This window comes from Podarcis tiliguerta, assembly GCF_965153285.1.
Source record: "Podarcis tiliguerta genome assembly, chromosome: 5".
Taxonomy (NCBI): domain Eukaryota; kingdom Metazoa; phylum Chordata; class Lepidosauria; order Squamata; family Lacertidae; genus Podarcis; species Podarcis tiliguerta.
The window spans coordinates 66,521,211-66,546,132 of NC_139538.1; the positions used below are offsets into that span (position 1 = coordinate 66,521,211).

General features: G+C 43.9%; 2 protein-coding genes across 7 annotated transcripts in view; one reads left to right on the top strand and one right to left on the bottom strand.

The window, feature by feature from the left end:
• The first annotated feature begins 702 nt into the window (after positions 1-702).
• On the top strand, positions 703-19,807 carry PLA2G12B (phospholipase A2 group XIIB). Of its 5 annotated transcripts, XM_083441471.1 has the most exons (6): positions 715-1,063; positions 5,385-5,473; positions 7,687-7,852; positions 11,249-11,368; positions 14,203-14,225; positions 14,381-14,543. In XM_083441471.1, exons 1-4 carry the CDS (start codon positions 826-828, stop codon positions 11,365-11,367), a joined length of 612 nt encoding a protein of 203 aa, XP_083297597.1. In that variant the 5' UTR covers positions 715-825; the 3' UTR covers position 11,368; positions 14,203-14,225; positions 14,381-14,543. The 5 variants fall into 5 exon arrangements, with proteins under 5 accessions (XP_083297594.1, XP_083297597.1, XP_083297596.1 ...); XM_083441470.1 differs by lacking the exons at positions 14,203-14,225; positions 14,381-14,543 and adding an exon at positions 19,719-19,807; XM_083441469.1 differs by lacking the exons at positions 14,203-14,225; positions 14,381-14,543 and adding an exon at positions 15,203-15,364.
• The window catches only part of OIT3 (oncoprotein induced transcript 3), a gene marked incomplete at its 3' end in the record, with an annotated part of 31,057 nt that continues 20,694 nt past the window's right edge, over positions 14,560-24,922 (bottom strand). For both annotated transcript variants that reach the window (XM_083441411.1, XM_083441412.1), the window contains exons 7-9: positions 24,468-24,883; positions 16,331-16,430; positions 14,560-14,730 (exon numbers count right to left, since the gene is read on the bottom strand). In XM_083441411.1, coding sequence (XP_083297537.1) covers positions 14,560-14,730; positions 16,331-16,430; positions 24,468-24,883 — 687 coding nt within the window. The remainder of the gene's footprint in view (positions 14,731-16,330; positions 16,431-24,467; positions 24,884-24,922) is intronic.

A 24,922-nucleotide genomic window follows, 5' to 3' on the forward strand; every position in this document is an offset into this window, starting at 1 on the left:
TATCTATCTATCTATCTATCTATCTGTCTATCATCTATCTATCTATCATCTATCTATATCTATCATCTATCTAATGTTTATTTGACTTTTAAATTATTGCTTCCCCTTTCTTATGTTTTTAGCTGTTTCTATTTTAGCTATAAGCCTCCATGAGTCCCAGTTGGTGGAAAAGGCATCATCATCATCACCATCATCATCATCTATGTGTGCTAATTCTCCCTTTTGAGTCTTTAAAACAGAAAATAAAGTCAATGCTGGGTCAGGAACTCTCTGAATAAATCTGGTATCAGCCAGCAGCTATTATGACCCAAGGCTGATGAAGTTCACTGATATGTATCTGGGTTGCCCCATACCTTACACAGAGAGAGAGATAAGACTGATTTTTACTGCTTCATATTTTACTTGAGAAGCGCTGGAGTAAGGGAAAAGAAACAACAACAAGGGGAGAGTGAGGTGGGTTGATGGGAGATGTTCAAGGAGCTTTGGAAGCAGATGTGTTTTATGTTGTTGGAGTTCTTCTGGGGTTATAGGACCAAGCCTGTGCCATCTTCTGAGCCAGGGTGATCCTGGGAGCAAATAAAAGAGCCTTAAATATTGGGCAACAGACCCATTGCACTGAGTTATGCTTCGACCAAAGTATCTGAACTTTGTGCTCTCTCTTAACTGTGGTGACCTCATTCTGCTGCCCCAGCAGCAGCGTTTAAAGTCCACCAGAGAAGGGTGTACACACAGGCCGTGTAAAACTTTCGGAGCAGCTCAGTTGTCATTTTTCACTAACCCCTCGCTGTCTCGCTATACTTCCCCTGTGCCTGGATTTGCCTCAAAATGAAACTGTTTGTCGGCTTGTTGATTCTCTGCATGTCTCTGGCCGTGGGGACAGGCACTGAAGAGACAATTCAGGACAACGCAGCCCATCCATCAGCAGTGCCCGAGGAAGCCTCTTTTTCAGATTGGGGTATTGGGACCATCCGGGGTGGCTTTGAGACTGTGAATGCCTATTTGGACTACGTATCAGAGCTGCTAGGAGGGAAGAACGGCGTCTGCCAGTACCGGTGTAGATATGGTAAGCTCCTCTTCTTTCACTTCTATTTAGCACATGTTTCATTCCAGTTAGTGATAGCCTGGGCAAATTCAAACCTATATCAGCTTCTCAATAGTTGACCAGAATATTGCTTTCTATATAAGAGGCCTGCTGGATGAGTCCATAGGTCCAGCCAGGGGTGGATATGCTCTGAAAGTAATGAAGATTAAGCTTCAGGGCCCATAATCCTGGACTGGCCCCAGAAGCGACTTTAGTCCACAATGCTTTTTTTAAAAATGGTTCTAGTAGATGCAAATTGAGTCGCACGACTCAAATTGATTATTTTGTTGTTGCTGCATGTATTTCAATAACCCCAAAGTTTGAGAGTCAATAGCACAGATGTTGTAAAGGTGAACAGCCCCACTGAAGAATGTAACAGTGGTTAGTTCATTGCTGGTTGCAAAGGGGCCCCCCATAACAGTTCAAGTTTCAGGGCTCCCAAAATGTCCTGCACCCTGTTCTCACAGTGACCAACCAGATGCCTGTGGCAACCCTGCAAGCAGGACCTAAGCACAGCAACTCTTGTGGCTGGTATACTTGGAGGTAGAGCATAGCCATCTTGTTGTCATTTTTTTATTATGGTTGATGAACTTGCACACTTTGGCTAGGCGTATTTGTTAATCTGGGCTACATACTGCTTGAAGTTTCCAAGCCATCATCATTAGCATAGTTTACGTAATCCTCATTTCACTTATTTAGAATGGATAAATATATCCTTTTACTTTTCCGTGAACCAGGCAACAGATACTTCAAAATTCAGACCTGTCTGCTCCAGTTCAATGGACCAGAGCAGCCTTTGCCAATCTGCTGTCCTTCAGATACTTAGGACAACAACTCCCACCACAGACCCTCCAAGTGTCCTTAATTTCCAGGGATGCCCCTGATTTAGAGAATCCATCCCAGTTTCTGATTTGATCCTGGAATGTCCCGCTTTTCCTTACAATGTCCCTATTTTCACTGGAGAAATGTTGGGGGGTATGGAGTCAGCCAACCCCCAAGGTGTCTGAAGGCAATCCTGTATTGGGAAGGTTTTTTTTTTTAATAATGTTTTCTTATCTTTTTATATCTGTTGGAAGCTGCTCAGAGTGGCTGGGGCAACCCAGTAAAATGTGTGGGGTATATGTTGGAGGATATGCCATCATCCCCATCCATCCAAAATATCTGAAGGGCAACAGGTTGATGAAGACTGGACTTTGAGAATCAGGCTTCCAGGAGCTGGGTTAGAAATTGCTTGCACCAGCTAGGGCTACATGGGCAGTTCCCATCTGCATGCAGCTTCTGGAACTTTGCATGTGGTTTGTGTCACGAGATAGGAAGCCTCATGCAAAACAGCCAAGACTGCTGGTTTGGTCAGCTCAGATTTATTCTTTAGGAGTAGAAACACTAAACATTTGCTATCTAGAATGGTTTGGGGATAGTGAAGAACATCCACAATCTCTTTGGAGGCCAAAAACTTTGTTTTTTTCTTGTTTTGTTGAGACTAACAAGTTACAACCATACATTTTGTTTTTATGGTGCCTCCCACACTCCATTAACCTCTGAAATTGGTACCAATGGAGTCCCCAGGAGCTGTTAATCAATTCGCTGCTCATTTCTTCCCCCAGAGTGGACGGTTGTTATTCACCTTGATTTTTCTTTTCTGGGTCACAAAAACTCCTCAAGGCTTTGCATCTTAAAAAAACAACAAGCAGACTGAGCATTTCTGTAATATGTGCAGCTGCCCAGTGCTACAGATGGTTTGGGTTCAATTTACACATTACAGTGGTACCATGGTTCTCAAACTTAATCTGTTCCAGAAGTCTGCTCCAAAACCAAAGTGTTCAAAACCCAAGGCATGCTTTCCCATAGAAAGTAATGCAAAACAGATTAATCCGTCCAAGACTTTTAAAAACAACCCCTAAAACAGCAATTTAACATGAATTTTACTATCTAATGAGACCATTGATCCACAAAATGAAAGCAATAATAAATTTACTGTACTATAAAAGAAATAAAACAGTATTGTAGATGATAAAAATTAAAATAAATTTTCTTTCTTACCTGCACAAATGGTAGTCATTGTTTGCATAGGGGGCTTTTATCCATTTCTGCAGTCAATCACTCAATCAATCAATCAATCAGTCAGTCAGTCAGTTGCTGAACTGGGATCCACACAGTCACAAAAACAGATTAACTGAAAAAGCCTCAAAAACAAAAAGACAAAATAAATAGCAAAAACAAAAGCACCAAATATAAGCTCCAAATATCACCTTAGAACAGTGCAAGGTTTGAATTACAATGGGGGGATGCAAATTAGCAGTGCAGCAGGAAACACAGGGGGACTCAAAACGGAGCACGTTCGGCTTCTGAAAAAAAGTTTGAAAACAGGAACACCTACTTCCAGTTTTGCAGCGTTTGGGTTCCAAGTTGTTCGTGAACTAAGCTGTTTGAAAACTGAGGTACAGAGGTACCTCGGGTTACATACACTTCAGGTTACAGACTCCACTAACCCAGAAATAGTACCTTGGGTTAAGAACTTTGCTTCAGGATGAGAACAGAAATCATGCAGCGGCGGTGCAGCGGCAGCAGGTGGCCCCATTAGCTAAAGTGATGCTTCAGGTTAAGAACAGTTTCATGTTAAGAACGGACCTCCGGATTGAATTAAGTTCTTAACCCGAGGTACTACTGTACCACTGTACATTTTAATGCAATGCAGACAAGTACGCTCATCAAAGATTCAGCTGTTCATCAGGTGTACATTCAACTGCAAACCTGGGTTAACAGCCATGTCATGTGTGGGACATCCTTGAAGAACGCAAGAAGAGACCTGCTGGATGAGGCCCCAGGCCCATCTAGTCCAGCATCCTGTTCTCACAGTGGCCAACCAGGTGCCCACAAGACAGGATCTCACAATGATCTCCCTTGGCTCATCCACCAAGGGGATGGGGGACCGGTGCCAGTAAATGAAGGGAGGGATTTATCTTGTTATGATATGGCATCTGACATGTCATCGAGGGTTATGGCATCTTGCCCCTCATTTGTTCTTGGAATGCTGACAATGTTGGCAACCAGTGAAAGTTTGAAGAACTTTCTGTCCATATCTGAAGTACAGGGACTTCCACAGACTATTTGGCTCCTGGAGAGTAAATAATGCAGTACCTCAGACCACTCTTCCACCCCCTACCACTCTGAAGGGCAACAAAGAGAGAATGATTCCTATATTTTCAGGGTATGAGTGTCATTGCTTAGGCAACCAAAAGGCATCACAGACACACACATGGGGAATGTTTACAAGTTTGGGGGAGTTCCAAGTTTTTCGAAGGTACAAAAACCCTGAGATGGAAATGCATTGTATTTCTTGACCTAGCTGCATTTCCATTGTATACATGAACTGGATCATACAGAGAACAAGGAACCCACAGTATTGGATTGTTGGCATGCAATGCTACTTATGGGAGACACATATTTGCTCATTGACTGTTGACATCTTTTGAAATACTACATTTTACATCAGATAAAATAAAAAACAAGATGTCAACACTTGAATTTTGACAGGAAACGCCTTTTCAAAATGAGTATTTCAATTCTGAATGTGAAATGGATGTTTTACATGTTGAGTGTTGGAATTAACCACTTTGCTAGATTTTTAAAAACACCTTTGCAAAATTAAATTTTAATTGCAATTCTAGTCTGTTGTAAATAGCATGAAATAAAGGATATGGATATGTATAGATATGAATGACTTCAACTTTATATAATGAAACTTGTTTGGCAACAGACTATGGGGGACACTTGGAACAGTGCCAGTCAGGGGACTCCAATATCCATCAACGAGGGCAGGGCCCAATCCTGCTTGTTGTAGCAGTGACATCACTCAGTACCCTCTACTGTGCAGCAGCACTTCTGTACAGGGGCAAAGCTTGACTCCTATCTATGGTGGCCGCCTGCCATCTTACATCACCCAGATGCAATGCCCTGGCCATTAGATCAATGAACACTAGAGGTTTCATTGACCTATGGGCCAGGGACTTACATCTTGGGCCACTTAAAAGATCAGGTGGCTACCACAGATGGATTCAAGTTTCACCACCGCCTCGTGCTAAAGGACCCTTCCAGCCCCCTGGGGCCTTCAGCTGTTGCTTCTAGTCCTGTTCCCAAGGATGCCCGACTAAATTGATTCCTTGCTCTTTGGCAAAGCCAAGCCAGTCCTTTCCTGATGCTCACCAGCCCTGCAATAAGCTTTGTACAAAGTCCTCCTTTCCAAGGCTGTCACGTCTAGAACTATTAATGCTTTCTTTGGGTGTGTTATCCACTTGTCTTACAGGGAAAGCACCAATGGCCAGGCCAGATTACAAGTCTCCAGAACCCAATGGCTGCAGCTCCTATTTCCTGGGTCTCAAGGTACCCGAAAGTGTATGTACTGCTAACATCTCATTACCCAGTGAAATGATTTACTAACCACACTTGCCTTTTCAGGCAGGGTTGTGATTGCTTGGTGCTTTTTGTCCCTTGATCTGTCCAGGCTCTCCAAATGGGAAGAGCGTCCCGCTCAATGTTTGCCCAGACAGCCACTCTCATCCTGATGTCAAGTGCAAGCTGTCTGCCTTGTGTGTGCCAGAGGTGACGGCTGGCTGCTGATGGCAAACAAAGCGATCACGTCTCAACTGACTGCTACCCGTATAATTTACTGTTTGATTGGCCAGTCACCCGAGCATTTAGCTTCCAACTGTTGGTGGCTGCTGTGGTGAACAAATAAATCCTCTGGATGGGGACTGCATAAATGGATGCAGGATTCACGACTCCAATTATCTTCATAATTACAGAAAGGCAAAAATGAAAGAAAGCGGGATCTGTAATAAAAACGAGTGGAAAAGCACTCCAAAGAGCTGACATGGTACCTGGATGTGGACCAGATTGGAATGCATGAGTTGTAACTGATGGGCTTTGGTCCTAAATGCCAACTGGCACCATCGCCTCAGAGGGACTCAGCATCTGGCAGTTTGAGGCTGATGGGCAATATCTTTTTCTTTTCTTCTTCTTTGGCAATCACTCGTAGCCGATTAAGATTGTCTTCCATAAACAGGATTTTAACAGTGGGTTTGTAAGTGACTGTGGAGGCCAATTCTGGATCCACACGTCCTTCCACAGTGGGGACATAGGCTTCCAGGTGGGAGTTGGTCATGGTGAGGGTTTGCCAAACGTGCCTTCCTCTTAGCACGTTTCTCCCTTTCGTTCGAGTGTTTTGAGTTCGAGTGTCTTCAAAGCCCATGACACCTTTGGTGAAGGCTGTTCTCCAATTGGAGCACTCTCAGGCCAGTGTTTCCCAGTTGTCAATTTTTCTACCACATTTTTAAAGATTTGCCTTGAGAGAGTCTTTAAACCTCTTTTGTTGACCACCAGCATTAAACTTTGCATTTTTAAGTTTGAAATAGAGTACTTGCTTTGGAAGACGATAATCAGGCATCCACACAACATGACCAGTCCAACAAAGTTGATGTTGAAGAACCCTATATAAATGACAGTGTCCCCTTGTTCTGTAAACGTGAGTTGCTCCTTGTCAGTGGAAGCCTCGCCATGCATGGCTTGATGTTTCCTTGGAGAATATTCGTCCTTCTTTGATGCTGATCAGCAAATGAAATATATTTCACTGTGTTCAGGGTGTTACCTGACCAAGAAAGGAAATATGTGTGGTTCATTGACATATTCAGGTCATCTGTGGCGAAGGTGGATGATGACAAGCCTGTTCTTGTATTAACTGCCATCTCTCTAGTCAAAAGCCACAAAAACCACATATTAGGACAGCCTTCCCCAACCTGGTGCCCTCCAGATGGTTTGGACCACAGCTCCCATCAGCCTTGACCAGAGGCTGATTTAAGACAAAGGTAACCAACAAGGTGCCAGGTTCAATCCCCGGCATCTCCCGCTACGTCTTGGAGAGACCCCTTCCTGAAACCTTGGAGAGCTCCTGCCAGTCAATGTTACTCCTTTGAGGGGGATTGGGAGCCTACAAAATCTGAAGGACACCATGTTAGCTCTGCTCAAGGAACTATGGCATTGTTTCCCAAGACAAGTGACATGGTTATTTGATAGGCGTAAAGGTAAAGGGACCCCTGACCATTAGGTCCAGTCATGACCGACTCTGGGGTTGCGGCGCTCATCTCACTTTATTGGCCGAGGGAGCCGTCGTACAGCTTCCGGGTCACGTGGCCAGCATGACTAAGCCGCTTCTGGTGAACCAGAGCAGTGCACGGAAACGCCGTTTGGCTTCCCGCCGGAGCGGTACCTATTTATCTACTTGCACTTTGACGTGCTTTCGAACTGCTAGGTTGGCAGGAGCAGGGACCGAGCAACGGGAGCTCACCCCGTTGCGGGGATTCAAACTGCCGACCTTCTGATCGGCAAGTCCTAGACTCTGTGGTTTAGCTATTGTTTAATCTCACTGCAGCATGTTTTTCTCATCCTCTTGGTCTCCTAAGAACCGTCAGTATCAGGCAGTTCAATCCGTTGCAGCTAATCCATGCAAAATTAAATTTTATAAACAGCATTCAGAGAAGAAATATGAGGGGAGGGAGGGAAGCAATGTTGTGTGTCAGAGAATCTTTTCTTCCCTCTCCTTTCATGTACAGCTGGATATGGGTATCCCTGCCATGACTAAGTGTTGCAACCAGCTGGATATATGCTATGATACCTGCGGGGCCAACAAATACCGCTGCGATGCCAAGTTTCGCTGGTGTTTGCAGTCCATCTGCTCCGACCTCAAGCGCAGCCTTGGCTTCGTCTCCAAGGTGGCAGGTGAGTTTCCCACCCAGGGATGCATTAAGTGGAAGGAAGTGTAACTCAGTGATGGCTGACTTCCTAAGCAGTTGGTGGGAATGAGGCAGTAGGGAGTGTCCTTTGAAGGGGTGAAACTTACTTTTTCAAGTTTCTTCAGTCTCAAAAACATGTTTTTGGGTGTGAGGAATTCAAATCGGCTATTATTTTTGTGATTGGACAACCTTTAGCTTGGTAAGTCTACGCTTGATGAAGAAGCACATAAACTGCTTTGGGAAAGCAAAATAATTTTAATTTTACTTTCTGAAAATGCCAGGTAATGGTATTTCAAATTATATTTTAATAAGCACCAAAGATACTTGCTAGCACTTCAGACACCACACTTTTACATAGCATCAGCAGGAGCTATTACAAATAGAAAGTGGACCGGGCAAGCATAAGCTGCATAACATACATTTAAAGCAGTACGCTACCACTTTAAGCAGCCATGGCTTCACCCAAAGAATTCTGAGAGCTGTCATTTGTTAAGGGTGCTGAGAGTTGTTAGGAGACCCCAGTTCCCCTCACAGAGCTACAATTCTCAGAGTTGCCTAGGAAGAGGTGTTGATGGTAAAACCACTTTGTGAACTGTGGCTCTATGAGGGAAATAGGAGATCCTGTAACAACTCTCAGTACCCTTAACAAACCACAGCTCCCAGAATTCTTTGGGGGGAAGCCATGGATAATTAAAGTAGTAGTGTAGTGCTTTAAATGTATGTTGTGATGTGGCCATAAACATGTAGTCTGTGTCTGACCCCAGGCAAATGTTGGGTTCATGAGCTGCCAATTAGCTACCTCAGTGTAAGGATAGGAAGATGTGTCCATGTTGGTTGTTTTTTCTCATTTCTCCAGTCTTAAATTGGGTTACTTGTATTTCTACATATGTTTTCAATCCTTTCTTTTTTTTAAAAAAGAAGTCTTCAGGCATATTTGTATGCATTTCTACGTGCGGCTCTCCTGATGCACACCTTGTCGCAGTCAACTTTGTTTTTTTTAGTTTATTCATTTTCGAGAGCAATTTCCCCCAACAGAAGGCATGTTACCTTCACTGTGAGTTTTTATGCGCAGCCTTCATTAATATTACATTTTTGTACACATTCTTTGGCTGGAGAAATGCAGTGCAAAATCTGGAGATGGGCCAATTTCCAAGAAGCATTTCAGTATTGTAGTGGGAGAATTTGGGGATTTAGCGTTAAAATGCAAACTAAATCAATTTCTTCCCCTTCACTCCTCCCGTGTAGATGAGCAGATTTTCAGAAAGATTCCCTAGGAATCTTAATAAGTGGGTAGGGGAGGGGGAGGAGTGTACTGCCTAATGTGTGCTGCTTTGAAAAATATTGTTCCCACAGTGTCTAGCCTTTCTCCCCCCCCCCCCACCATTTACCCCTCTCTGGTTCAGCTTCCAGCAATTAGATGGCAAAGGGGTCACTAATTTATTTTCCATGTGTAACAATTAAGATAAATGGGGAAGTTCAGAGCTGCTGATGCAGACTCTCAGCAGATTCTCTAAGACAGTTTCCCTCATCATTGGCTTCCTGTCTCATTAGGATGATGGAACGCGTGTGGTTTTAGTACTTATAGGTGTACACAACCTACTAGAAACCGAAGGAAAAAATCATGCCAGTTGCCCTGTAAAGATTATATGCTGTGAGCATCTTAGCAATTCATCACTTGCATCAGGGATGGGGAATCTGCAGGTGTTGCTCAGCTTCAACCATCCTTGACCATTTCCCCCCCATCAGCCATTCAAACCTTTCAGATATACCAGCTTCCCATTTTCCTAGATTTCCTCTGCACCATGAGGATCAAAACTTATATTAAACTGAAGTAATGAAACTCCCCACTTAATTATGGGTCTTCCCCTTCCACTCCTAGATCCCATTTTTGCCAGGGATGCAGGAACCTTTATTATTATTATTAGAATTTATATACCACCCTATACCTGGAGGTCTCAGTTCACAGAATAAAAGCGAAATATAAAACAGCAAAATACATAATCAAAACAACAACGACCCAATACCCCCCCCCCAAAAAAAAACCCACAGTTTGAATGTCAATTAAATCAACCAAAGGCCTGGTTAGAAAGGAATGTTTTTGCCTGGTGTATAATGAAGGCGCCAGGTAAACTTCCCTGGGGAGAGCATTCCTCAGACGGAGAGACACTGCAGAGAAGGCCCATTTTCATGTTGCCACCCTCCGGACCTCTCGAGGAGGCAGCACACAAACCTGCTATTTACTTAAAAAGAAGGGTGAGAGAGTCTAATTATAAATGTTATATCTTGTTTAACTGTTAAGAAGAAATGGAACAGTCAAGTATAGATGGGGTATGGAACCTTTCTCCTACAGGCCAAATTTGGCCTGCCAGAATTCTCCATTTGGCAAGCTTTGGCATTTTGGGCAAGCTACGCCCACCTGCCCTACAAGGGTGGAGCTTGGCCAAAAGGGGCTTTGCAGGCACTTAGTGCCTGAAAAGCTCCTTGTGCAGTGCTTGCAAAGCACCCAACAACCAGATGTTGAGCGCTTCAGAAACGCTACACAAAGCGCTTTGCAAACCCTACGATTAATGCTTGGCAAGCGCTGAGGGGAGAACTTGCAGAATGCTTTGTGCAGCACTTCCCAACCAGCCCGACAACCCGCCTCCCAAGCCAAGCACTGGGCTTTCAAAACTTGCTCAGTCCTAGGCACAGCACCCAGCTATCAGGTGGTTGTTGGGTGTTTGAGAAGAACTGGGCACTGGGCTGCGCAAACCCTTTGAATGACCTTGCCTCCATCATCATGGGTCAACAGTGACAGGTGTCAATAACCCAATATCATCATGACTTCAGATGATTGACAAGTGGGTGGTTCCCCATCACCACCTGGCAAAGTTGGCCCAAGAGGTTCAGGGGAGATAAAGATATGGCCTTCTGGGCCAAAGGTTTTCCCACCCCTGGACTATAGTGTGATATTATAGTGAGCATCCACAAAATAGTCTTTGGCTGAGCACAAACATGACAACGTTTTATGGAAAGGTGAGGTAGAAATCCTAGCAATAAACAAAGAAATTTGCAATGCAAATGACAGAACTGCTTATCAGCTACACCAGGCACAGGAAACTGGGAACTGTAGCTTACCCCCACAGAGCTACAGTTCCCAGCACCATTCCTGGGGATTCTTCAGGGGAAACCATGCACCTTAGATGTAAGGGATGTCTCCATAGCCTAGCACTTCTCAGCTGGCAGTTCCTGTTAAGCTAAACCAGCTCCCCTTGGTATGATGGATCATGAAACTGTCTGTATGACAAGCAGCTGCCTATAGAGAAGCAGAACAAACCTCAGTAGGTACACAGTGGAGATTGGTCATTGGTCCTGACATGCTCCTCTTTGTCCTCTGTTCCAGCATGTGAATCAGTAGCTGACGCCGTATTTAAAACCGTCAGGACTCTGGGCTGCCGTCCTTTCATGGACAGCCAAAGAAGCGCTTGCGTTTGTCAGGAGGAAGAACGGGAAGAGTTGTGAGGTGAGCGTCAAACTGCCTGACAGCGATGGCTCTGGATTCATGCGCCCCTTTGCTTAGAAGCGGGCCCGGTCTCTACTCCCTACACAGGTGCAATTTTTGGCAGCGGTTACATTAGGGGAGCAGATCATTGCGATCACTGCAAATGCCTTAATTGCAGCTTGAAGAGTGGAACCGATTGCCTTGGCCTGGCACTCTCGTCTGTTCCATCTGACAACTTCTTTCACCTTCCCAAAGCATCTGTTTGGCATAATGACAAACCTCAGTGAAGACCAACTGCGATGTGTGTGTATGTGTGAGCATTCCAGATGTGACAAAGGATACAGAGAAAACGTGACATTGGCTATAGTACATTTCTGCAGCAAATATTTACACAGCCGACTGGCTGTTATCACCAGACATTTAATGCTGCCATAGTGGTGTAGAGCCAGTCAAGGGTCATGAGAATCCCATTCTATTGGAAAAAAGGTGCAGGGTTGCACCAATAGTCCTGGATCATGGACTACTCAACAGCACACAGAATGGCTGATTCTGGGGATTTCCCAAAAGACAAAAAAAGAGGGAAGAATGACAAGATCACAGTGTGGGTTTTGAAGTTACTCTTCATTTTATTTCCATTAAGGCATTGCTCCACTTAAAGAGAAGCAACATACATATTGCTTAATAACAAGAAACAAAGGTATATTGAGTATTTGAAAAGTTTATTATGGTAGGCTGTTGTAAAACTAACTTTTATTAAATAACATATATAGTTCAAAATAACATCAGAGCTTGCCAGTAACATTTACGATGCTCTCTTCTAGCTACAAAGGATTACTATTATTTTACAACTTCGGGTGGCACAACTATATATATTTTTAGAACCATCCTCATTCTTCCAAAATATAACTCTTAGACCCTCTGGGTTATTTCTCTGTAAACACAAATTGCCACTTGTCCCAAATTTGAACGTTTTTGATATTTTGCCTGTTGCCCTCTGATAAAATAACACCAGGATTCCTTTTCTAAACATATCCTGCTGCACCTAAACTTATGTTCTCTGGTTCTTGATTATCTGAAACTCTTGGAGCCGTTTTTAACACTGTTGAACTTGTCCAACCATTTACATTATGAATGCCTTACAGAATTTACTCTTTTCAATACAGTATTTACTCTTTTCCATGATCCCATAACTAAATAAATCCCCCCTCCCTATTTAGGCTATCCTGCGATAAGTGTGTTGTCTCCCAATATTTCATTCCTCCATCTGGGTTGATGTTTGGTAGGTCTAGCAGTTAACTTTGCAGAAATTCCCCCCAGACATCAATTCCACCTTTGAAAGCCCGGTAATGGCAGCCCTACATCAGTTTCCTATACTGCCTTTTATCATTATATTTTAAATTCCTAACAATAGGTATGCATGATGAGAGCAATATGATCAAAACATTACAAAACATAAATGCTCTGTTATTTGGGATGGAGAATGGAGATTCACACTATAAGAATGCTACAATTAATGAACTTCCTAGTAATACACAGTTAGCAAGTTAAAACATATAGAATTTTCAGCACCTAGTTCCGAAGCTTTTTTTTTTTTTTTTAGTGTAGATTATATAGTTTGAACACATGGTGCATATATCTTACATCAGTGCTGACAGTGAGCCTATGCAAGGCATTTGGCTACAACCAACAAAATATTTCTTAATAATCCTTACAAAAAGTAGAGAGAAGATATTGGAAGAGGACAATGCAAAGGCTTTAAAGGGGAACAACACGAATTCTGGACTTTCCTGGCCAGAGCTTGCCAAAGGCATTTTCCTGCTTGTGTTGAAGGACAAAAGGGAGCCTTCCTCCCCATTCCATATATTGAAACCAACTTGACTGGAAGTTTAATTTTACTACACCTGAAGGCAGCATCTCACCTGAAGACAACAGCTGCCCATTCCCCAGCATCTGCTGCATAAGGCAGCTGCCCTCTTCTGCCTAATGGTAGGAATGGCCCTGATTCTAGCATAAGTACTTTGTGGACTATAGAGAAAGATGTTCCCCAACAGTATCACTGAAGTCCACAAAATTTATGGAATAGAGACTAAGTTGGTAACCCTATTCACACTTACTTTGGAGTAAGCACTATTGGACAAGGTGGTACTTACTTCTGAGCAGACAGTAATATAGTTGCATTGCATTTCTTTTCACTGAATCCAGTAACTTCAATTAATCCTATGAGCTTCAGTGGTCATGCAGCCATCTTTTACTGGGTGAGATCTATCACACTGACATTTGGATTGGTGTTCATGAATCTGTCACTGTGAAGAGCTTCAACACCTTTCCAGACTGCAAATTACTATGCCACTGATTCATCTGGCTTTCGGAAAGATTTTTCTAGGTCATGATGATATAGGCTCTCACCATTTAAATACTACAAAGTGGTTCAAAACTCCTAGATTTTGAACCACTCTGCACCCTCTGCACCCCTTAGTTTGTGTTGATTTCAACACCTAAAAATGATCAAGTGTGCTAGTTAAGTTGTTTGTATGTTGCAGACAATGTCCCCCTCCTCTATGTCAGTGTAGCCTTGTAAAAAAAACCAAATTCCTATTCATGAAAATGTTATAGATCTGGCATTTTACATGCTCTTTGAACTAATGATTTCTAACAAAAATTGGTACCATTGTCATCCCTGTGATTCGAATGGCCCATTTAATTTTGCTCCAACCATCCATTATCAGACATCAAACAGCATTTGGATGAGATTGCATCTAATCTGACCTTAGTAAAGATCATAGGCTTTCACTGGGGAAAGAGGAAATCACATGGTTTTGTTTTGTTTGTTGCCTTTATTTTCTTGCCAAACACAGATGACGGCTCACTATCGAAGGTACATAGGAGCAGTGGCGTAGCGTGGGGGGTGCAGGGGGGGCCGGCCGCACCGGGCGCAACATCTGGGGGTTAGGGTTAGGGGACGCAAATCCACGGGTTAGGGGGCGCAAATTACTTGCCTTGCCCCGGGTGCTGACAACCCACGCTACGCCACTGCATAGGAGAAAGCATCAGTGAGACAGCATGTTCACAAGATAAGACAGCCTTTGCCAACCTGGTGCCCTCCAGATGCTTTGGACTACAACTCCCATCAGCCCCAACCAGCATGGAGGCTGTAGGCCCAAAACAGGGGCTGTAGTCTGGTGGGATCTAGGTTGGTGAAGGCTGAGATAGATCTACTTCTCCACGTCAATTCTAATGGGACCACCTGTGAGGATGCGATTAGCCATGTGACTGGCTTCCTCTTCCTCTGCCCATCTGCGCATCCGTCTGCGGCAGCCCTGGGCACAGCGAGACCTCTCATCCGTCACTCCACACACAAGGACACGGCAGTGGAGGAACACTTCCTGAATACAAAAGGAGATAAACAAATATGAAGCATCCCAAATGGCCTGGGGGAATCTGTCACGCACATCTGCAGAATCCAGGGATTTGCTAGGTAAAGGAAACAATTCAGGTTGGTGGGGGGTAGCAGCAGTGGCGTAGCGTGGGGGGTGCAGGGGGGGCCGGCCGCACCGGGCGCAACATCTGGGGGTTAGGGTTAGGGGGCGCAAATCCACGGGTTAGGGGGCGCAAATTGCTTGCCTTGCCCCGGGTGCTGACAACCCACGCTACGCCACTGGGTAGCAGTATTTGTACAGAAGCCAGAAACTCAGATAACACCCTGTTTTGCCTCTCAACCACATGCAACCTATAGGCTTCTGCAGTGGCATGTCTGAAGCAGAAGTTCAGAGAACCAACCTGCTAGGCTTGGAGCTTTTTAGGCTATGAGGCTTACAAATGCTTCTGCCTGGGGCTTAGTATTCCTTCTATCTTCAGTGTAGTCTGCTCCCAAGAAGAAAAAATAGACTGAAAAGGCTGCACTGGGATTTTATGCCATAAAACAAAGCAGGTCAAGTATTGATCCAGCAGACACCTCCACTCCAAACCGCCAGACTTTTGCGTACATGTTTTGCATATTGTTTGCATTGCTTAAATAAGAAAGGGGAAAAAATCATAACAGATAGGTCACAAAGTTTTGATCAGGGTGGTGATCTTAAAACCAGACAGGTTGTACGTGATTTTAGGTTGCAACAGTATTCAATTCCTGAACAGGAGTTGAAAGTGGTGTCAACAAGTTAAACAGATAACATAGTTTCAGCTTCTGCTGCACTCAACAAAGTTCTGTCTCTTTTCCAAGTAGAGGGAATATCTACATCAGTGGTTTTCAATCTTTTTGAGTCCACAGCTCCCTTGACCAACTACATTCTTTCTGCAGCAGCCCATGGGGCCCAGGAACCTAGTTATGCCACCCCTTGCCTGCAGAGCTAACAGAGCCTCTCACCCTTTTGCAAATACCATCCCTTGTGGAGTGTTTCCTCAGCCTCCTCTCCTCTCCTTGGGAGTCCTCTGGGCAGCCACAGCTGCCACCCCTGGTCTCTGAGCTCCACCTCCAAAGAGAGGTGCCTCCTCACACTGCCCCACAGGGGCTTGGGAAGCACCCCTTGGGCCAGCCCCAGAGGCACCAATCGCCTGAGAAGCTTGTAACCAGGGCTGCTGCAACAAACAGCTGTGGAAGCCTTTGGGAGGCAGAGACGTGAGAGGGCATCAGAGGAGGGAGTGAAGGAAAGAGGGACAGAGGCCACTGCTGCCCACGACAATATTGCACCATCCTATTGCATTATATGTGTGTGTGCATTGTATACATATATATATTCTCAATCACCCTCTTTGTCATTCCTACATTGTTAGTATGAAAGTATGAAATAAAAGCAGAAGTCAGGGAACCAGCAAACTGTTATCCTTATCCTCTTCCTAAGGTGAAATCCCTTATGAAGAACTGGAAGAAGGCAATGCATCTCTGATTTGCATCCTTCAAGGGCACCTCCTGCATCTATTGTCCATGCATGTGTCAGATGTTTTGCTAGCAAACCGCTAAAGGAGCAGCTGCTGCGCATTTTCACTCACCTTGTTGTCTTTACCCACAAATTTGAATACTGGAACTTGGAAGTGCTTGGCCAGATGATCTTTAGATGTGTATTGCTTCACAGAGTCATCAGAAACACAGCTGAAGAAAAAGAAAAATGTTAATGGTTTTCACAGACTGTGGGTGGGGAAATCGCAACACATTCCTCCAAGAACAGAGGCAGCAGGGGAGAGAAGCTGACTCTCCTTGCTTAATAGATGTATTAGTGGCATAACATCCAAAAATGAAGAGTGGATGGAAAAACAGAAGTGAGAATCAATAGCACTGCCAGAAACTGGGGGGTGGGGGGGGGCGGAGCAGCCAGCAAAATTGTCAGAATGCACAGTGAATCTCTGAGCATGCTCTCTCCCTCTCTCTCTCTCTCCCCTCCTGAAAGTCAAGTAATTTGCCAATGTATTGCAATCAAGATTATCCTCAGTTCACCTTTTTGACCAGAGATACACAGATAATAAAGAGCTGGCTCAAGCAGACATGAGCATTTAGTTCAAATAATACAGTTTCAGAACTAAAGGCGCTCTGGAAACATCATCATCTCTTCCTTCCCTTTCTGATTATTCTCAAAAACACCAAATTATCACAAAAATAAAGTAACTTTTCACAGCAGCCTTTTATTTTATCCTGTTGATTCATTGGGTCTTGTAACAGCTTTGCAGCTTGGATTGTAGGTAGTAAGGCAGGAAACAAACCATAGTTAAAGGTGGCTTGAAAGAAAGATATGCACAAATCTTGAAGGTCTACATCAAGGTTGAGGATCATTTCTCAGCCCAAGGGCTGCATTTGGACCTGGGATAGCTCAGTAGCTAGAGCACGAGACTGGTAATCTCAGGGTCGTGGGTTTGAAACGATTCTTGGACTAGATGTCCCCCATGGTTCCATCCCAATTCTACATTTCTGTGATGATAATAATAATAATAATAATAATAATAATAATAATAATAATAATTTACCCCACCCATCTGGCTGAGTCTCCCCAGCCACTCTGGGCAGCTCCCAATCAAATGTTAAAAACAGTACAGCATTAAATATTAAAAACTTCCCTAAACAGGGCTGCCTTCAGATGTCTTTTAAAGATAGGATAGCTGCTTATTTCCTTCACATCTGAAGGGAGGGTGTTCCACAGGGTGGGCGCCACTACCGAGAAGGCCCTCTGTCTGGTTCCCTGTAACCTCACTTATCCCAATGAGGGAACCGCTAAAAGGCCCTCGGCGCTGGATCTCAGTGGCTGGGCTAAATGATGGGGTGGAGACGCTCCTTCAGGTATACAGGACCGAGGCCGTTTAGGGCTTTAAAGGTCAGCATCAACACTTTGAATTGTGCTTGAAAACGTACTGGGAGCCAATGTAGGTCTTTCAATACTGGTGTTATGTAGTCCCGGCGGCCACTCCCAGTCACCAGTCTAGCTGCCGCATTCTGGATTAATTGCAGTTTCCGGGTCACCTTCAAAGGTAGCCCCACATAGAGCGCATTGCAGTAGTCCAAGTGGGAGATAACTACAGCATGCACTACTCTGGTGAGACAGTCTGCGGGCAGGTAGGGTCTTAGCCTGCGTACCAGGTGGAGCTGGTAGACAGCCGCCCTGGACACAGAATTCACCTGCGCCTCCATGGACAGCGGTGAGTCCAAAATGACTCCCAGGCTGCGCACCATGATTCCATGATTTCCTTCTGGACAACTTCCCAGGGGCCACATGCCAATGGAGAGCAGGGCCAGAGGCAACAGGGAACAGAGCAATGGATGTGAATGTTACACATGTATAGCAGGCTAGTTTCTATATTCAAACCCGCACACCTCTCTATGGCCTCCATCCAGGTAACATCCATTTAAGCAAGAAACACTATCAGAGTTCAAGGCAAATTCTAGCCAGGAAGGGGGGGGGGAGTCCCATGAGCCAGATAAAGAGGTCTGGAGGACCACATTTTGCCTTTAAGTCCTTGTTCTACACTTATTCCACACAGGCCTGCCAAGAGGTGCCAATGAATCAGTCAGATGCATACTTTGCAAGGCAATGCCTATTTCAAGCTGTATTTGGCTCCCACAAGAACTATTTGTCTCTCTCCAACTAGAGATTCTTGGGGACGATTATACCTCTGAGGTTTGGGGGCCTGTGATACCAAAAAATGGATGAGTCATACAGTTATCTTAGTAGGTTTTCATCTGAACATGACACGGCGTCTTATTCTCAACCCAGTTAATCCAGAATTGAAACGAGTGGAATTAATTCAGAGGAAGTAGATGAAGTATGCACTGTAAATGTCACTCCCTTCAAAAGTATGATATAATAGTACGGAAAATGCCCCAGCTATGAATTAAATGAGAAGAGGGCAATCCAAAATTATGTGATGTATTGTATCTGGTGTTTTCTTTTTACAGGAGCAGAATCTTTTCTGGAAGGGGATTTTAAAAAGAATTAATTGATAGATGTTATTTTTCAGTAACCTGTCCTTTCAAAAAGAAAAAAAGAAGAAAGAAGCCATCTGGTTTTGCAATATAAGACAACATGGCATTTTTCTTTCCAGCAACCTAATCTCAGGAATGTGGACTTTGAATGTTCTAAACGCTGTAGATAGGAAGAGGAAAGAAACAGACTTGAACTATTATGCTCTTCCCCTGGGTATAATGATATTTAATACTTGGACTTATGGCATAAATAGCTAATTAACTGCTTATCCAGGGGTGGGAAAGAAAGGGCTCATTGGGCAGGATTTAATTACATTTTTAGTCATAACGATTGCCACTTGAATGCAGCTCCTTACATTATCACCAAAAAGGAGGAAATGTTTTAGTTGACATATGAAGCATGCTCCAAACCTTGTTGTTGTTGCAGATACACATCCCGGGCACTCGCTGTCTAAAGGTTAACATACCGTATATGTAGAGAAAATTAATGTACTGTTGTGATTTATGTTCCTCTGTTATTCAAAGCTTATGCCATATTACAACAAACTAACACCTCTGGGACATGATGTGGCATTTGAAGAGTAGCTGGGGCAAAGCAGTCAGATGGGTGGGGTGTTTAGAGATATATGAGAGAGACAGCAAGCAACTGGACACCTGGAATGTAGATCACAACTACAAGTTTTGCCTGTAAAGGCAAGTGTATGAATGAGTTGTGTGAGGAAGACTGAGTGGCAGCAGTTCACAGGGACATCATTTGGATTGTGGAGGACTACCAATGTTGCTTTAGGACTAGAAAAACCTGTCTTCCACACCTCCATGATACCTGTTCAGTGAATTTGTGAATTAAACTGAAGTTTCCAGTGTGTTCTCCTCTAAAAATGACTAATTGACTCTTGCCAATAGGAAGATTACCCTAAAATAAGAGAGTAACTGAAGTCTATTATCATAACGCTTTCATCTCCTCTTCTCCAGGCTAAGCATTCCCAGTTCTTCCAACTGGTTTTCCTCGGACTTAATTTCCAAAACCCCTCACCACCCCAGTAACCACTCTGTGAAAAAGCTCCATTTTGTCAGTGGATTGTTGTTGTTATTTACAATATGTGGTGTCCAGAAGTGAACACTGTAATTTGGGTGGAATTCACCGATGACAGAAGACATGTGCAGGGATTTCTGTCTGTACATCAGGGTCCCCCCTATGAAATTGGCTCTAGGTGGGTTGGCAGCCCACACCCCACCCCACTGAAAAGGATGTTCCATCTGGCAAGCTGAAATGCCCTGATGGAAGGCTTAACATTGGACAACACTGAATTTCTCCCTCAGTTCTCCAGATGCAGCCTGAAGATGGTGTATAAATTCTTTTTCACGGCTGTTTATTTTTCAGACTCCCTAGGATGTTGACCCTATCAGTGCCTAAAAATAGATGTTATAACAGCAAATTCTGCTTAAATCCAGCAAAGCAGAAAAAAAGTTCCTTTGCAGGTGGAAATAGCCTACATATTTGAGGGTTGTTTACATGCAATCTAATAAAGAATTATGAAGTCGGTATCAAGCAGTTATTCACAGACCACAGGCTACGTGCCTGGCAAATTTTCAATTTAAAAAATGAGTTTAGGGTTAGCAGTTTTAAAATTGCTCCAAAGGCAGCAGGTACAAAGACGGATCTCTAGAGGGAATTTATAAAATTTATGAGATGCATCTAGAAAAGACAAATACCCACATATCTTAGAAGACGAGGTAAACACCAGATGCTACCGAAGTGTTCATCAATAAGGGTGCCCTTGAAGGCATGGTTGGTTCTTAATTGATTACAAAAGTGTACCGTTTAAAAGAACAATCCTGAAAGGAAATTTCATTAATTGTTTGGAATGAAAGTACCTGTACATCAGACTGAGGAGCAGAGGGAAAGAAGAAAATTAAAACTACGGTACTTTATCATCTTTGCTGGGAGACAAGCCACCTATGCTCTCTCTCTCAACTGCAGCCATTCCACCAGTCTCCTTGAATTGTTTCCATCCTAGCTTAGTGTTATAAGAACTGCAACTTTAAGAAGTAATGCACGAGCTTGCTTTTCTCCTCCTCTCTTCCCATTCCTTCTGCTTATGTGTCATGTCTGTCAAATAGTACACCAGATCTGTTTTACTACTGATCTTTGTAACCTGCCCTGAGAGTTGTTTTCTGACTAAAGCGTGTGGTAAAAATGCTTTAACTAAATAAATAGGCCTCTTAGGCCTTGCATGTGTTGAAGTAGAGATTAAGTCATGAAATATGCCACAATATAACATTATTAGTCTTCACGGTGCTTCAGGACTTTCTGCTGTTTTTGCTGTGACAGATTTTAGCCTTGCCTCCCCCTGGGGAACTTGTATTTTATACAACTTTAAACACCAAGGGTACAACAGTGTAACAGTCAGTTTTGATTACAGTGGTGCCTCGCAAGACGAAAATAATCCGTTCCGTGAGTCTTTTCGTCTGGCGGTTTTTTCGTCTTGCGAAGCAAGCCCATTAGCAGATTAGCGCTATTAGCGCTATTGACAGTTTAAGGGCTATTAACACCTATTAAAGGCTTAAGGGATTAGCGGTTTTGCTGCTAAAATGCTTTTAGCAGCTTAGCACTTCAGAAAAAGGGGTTTTGGAGCGGAAAAAACCCTCAAAATTTTTCATCAATTTTCGTCTTGCGAAGCAAGCCCATAGGGAAATTTGTCTTGCGAAGCGCCTCTGCAAACGGAAAACCCTTTCGTCTTGCGGGTTTTCCGTCTTGCGAGGCATTCGTCTTGCGGGGCACCACTGTATACAGTTTGGGGGTATGGATGCTTTTTGCTTTGCTTTGCTTTGCTTTGCTTTGCTTTGCTTTGCTTTGCTTTCCTTTGCTTTGCTTTGCTTTGCTTTGAACAGCAGGTGAAGAACATGAAAATAAATGTCTCAGAGTCACTCCCTAGTGATTGTGTGTTCATTTGACAAGAGAGGGAATGCATGATCAGTATCTATTGCTGCTCTGGAACACTTCAGACTGAAGGTGGGGGATTGGCGGCGCAATCATATGCCGGTTTAATCAGAAGGAAGTCCCATTATGAGGCTTATCACTAGTAAACATGTTTAGGATTGCACCCCAAATACTTCGATGTTCCTCCATTTTAAAGATTCCCCTCAAATAGACAGAACCAGTACCGTCATTAGGCCAACTCGGTAGCCGCCCTCAGAGGCATGCAGTAGTACTGACCTTTGAGGGGCACAGTTTTATACAAATTAGTTTTTGATATCTCTTATAAATTTCTGATAATATTTTACTTTTACTTAATATTCTGAAGAATTTTTATCATTTCTGAACCAGTCCATACAAAGACATCTTTTTGGAAAAAAGAAATTAGGGTGAAAAAACGATCTGAGGAGAAACCAGAGTAAAAAAAAATATATTGGTGGTGGTGCAAGTAGTTAGCTTTGTCTAAAGCACAAGATAGTCTGCACATAGATACCAGCAAGAGAAGTTAGTCCTCCTGCCTGACTTGCTGGTCTTTTATGTGCAAAGCGAGGTGTTTTATGCGAGGAAACATCCAGCCAACCTGACTTGCTTGCCATCTATAGTGGAGCAGCAGGCTAGCAACAGAAATATCTCACAAGGCTCCCAAATGTGTAGCTGGGAGGGTACTTAATCCTGCAAGCAGGACTGTGTATGTGTGTGTCTTTGAACGCACTTCACAGAGCTTTTGAACACTTCTTTCCAATGGCAACTGAAGCGAGAGGCACTCTTAGCCAAGAAGGGGTCTCTCTCTTGGTTAGTCTTGTATAGTTGGAAGGGACCCCGAGTCACCTTGAGCTGCAATGCAGGAATCTCAGCCAGATCATAAATGACAGGTGGCTACTGAAGGAGAGTCCACCGCCTCTCATGGGAGTCTGTTCTACTGGCAAACAGCTCTTACTGTAACTTATTTCCACATGAACCCCACCTTTTTTCTCTGACAGACAATCTGGGACTAGGCACAGATTTCACCTGTTTCCTTATAAATTTTGGGACAGATTGAAGCAACAGCTGGTATAAGTGCCCAAAGATTTAAGCACTTTCCTTCCTAATGCTGAAACATGTCTAATCGTCCCCCTCTCTGCCATGCATTAAATCTGTGAAACTGAATCCTGGTTTTGGCCATTAGCTGGCAAAAATTGTTCGCTGAAGCTCAGAGAATTATTTCCAACTTTGTGACACTGGCAAAAATAAAAATAAAAGGTATGTTGAAGCCAGCCTTATGCCTGTTCCATCACACCCAGCCTCCATTTTGCTGTCTCGAGATGCCCTCTAGAGGATAAAGGCAGCAATGGGGTTGCAGGACACACATGCCATCAATATACCAGAGCCTTTTCACAGGAGGAGCTGCTCATCATGATTAACGTGGAGTTCTGGAAGCCCCAGAGCTCGGCCTCCCGTCTTCTCCTATGCATTTGTTGTTCCTCTTTTTCTCATTGCTGCTGCCGTTAAAAACACATACAAACCATTCACAACGTTCCAAGCTGCAAGCAGCGAGTGGGTGTTTGGAGCCTGAGGTTTTGGAGTGCCCGAAGGGATCCTGGTAGATTTAATGAGCCAACCGTATAGAAAACACAGAAGTCCTTGGGCCAAACAGTAATAAGTCTTGATGTAGTGATACTGACATGCTGCTAACTGCTTGAGGAACAATTCAATTAAAAGCCACTACACATGTTGCTGCGAACATGCTCTTTGCTTTCGCAGAATGACTCTCTTGACCCCCCAAAACTCTCTAGGCTTGCATATGACTTCACACTTGATGGTGAAGAATAGGCTTGAAGGCCTTTGAGGGCAATGCCAGGCCACTGCAATTTATCCTTGTCCCCCTCTGCAGGAGAAGCACATTTAAGTGGGAAGGATAGAGTTCATGATTGGAGAATGAAAGCATTTCTGTTTCCCTCTCTGGTTGGTCTGTATGTGTAAAAACATGTCACCCAAGTCTCCAGAATGCTTTCCTCACAAGAAAACTGACCCTGCAAGAGTCTACCCAGGAACTCATTCTTGGGAAGATGGAAAGATGGAACTATGTATATATTATAGCACTTGGTCAAATCCTTTCTGCTGACGTATATCTGAAGAGTCCTATGCCCCAGCAATTGCTATGGTGGGGATTACTGCTACTGGGGGTGGGAAATGGAATGTATAAAATGGCTTCTTCAAATAATGGTGGTAAGATGTGAAAGAAGTCCAGAGTACTTATGTACATCTCCAGTCCAGGGGGGTCTTATTTTATAAAGGAATATTTTGCAAGGGGAAAAAGACCCATGCCTCATTGAGGGCCTTAAGCAGGCTTCCCACTGAAGTAATCCAATCACTGAAGATCACAATTCTGCTAATTGGTTAAATATGCTCTAATGGTGGGTCACCAGATGGCCTACAAAGAAGGGCAAATGGCTTTAACTCTTGGCACCAAATTAATTACCAGTCATTACAATCACAGGGAGAGTTGGCTCCTGGAACTGCAGTTGTAAGACATCCATTTGCTCACCCAACGGCTCCCTCTGGTTCCTTTTTATGAAGTGGGTAGCTTTGCCTTGGTAGCTATGACAGCTGGCAACTGTTCTGACGGGCAGCAGAAAAAAACCATTTTGCCTTGAGAAAGGGGTGGCACTTTCTGTTATCCTCCATGCTCTGAAAGACCCAAAACAGCAACGAGAACAGGGGTTTTTGAACATCAGAGAAATGAAAGAAGCAGTGCCAACACTCACCCATCTCGAATCAAATAGTATTTCAGGATCTCGTCAGTCTTGGAGGTAGGGGTGGCGAAACAGCTCTCCACTAAAGTCTCAAGACCACTCACGTGCACCAAGGGCTCAATTCCAAAATACAGAGAATCTCGGAGTTTAAGGGTGGGGCGAGCATCTCCGTAGGCCTCTTCAAACTCATTGTCTTTGAATATCTCGAGGGTAAAGGGGAAGACCCCCCGGTTGCGGCTCACGATCTCAAGCGGCGAGTTCTTCACGTTGGGGACGTAGCCCTCTGACATGGTGTAGTGGCGAGGGAATTCGCAAGTCACAGGGATCAACAGCTTCCCTGTGCGGACAATGATGTCGCCATTGCTGCCAGGCGTTTGCTTGGGCAAGCCAGTCACCATATTGGTAGCGATGATTTTGTCATTTACCACCTGGGGCAGAGAAGGAAAGAGAATGTTGTGAAGCCAGAT

Bases quoted from the DNA above. Each gene is read 5' to 3' on its own strand.
- PLA2G12B (XM_083441468.1), top strand. From the start codon at position 826: ATGAAACTGTTTGTCGGCTTGTTGATTCTCTGCATGTCTCTGGCCGTG. The intron at 1,064-5,384 runs GTAAGCTCCTCT...CTTGTCTTACAG, and splicing joins CCAGTACCGGTGTAGATATG to GGAAAGCACCAATGGCCAGG. The intron at 7,853-11,248 runs GTGAGTTTCCCA...CCTCTGTTCCAG, and splicing joins CTTCGTCTCCAAGGTGGCAG to CATGTGAATCAGTAGCTGAC.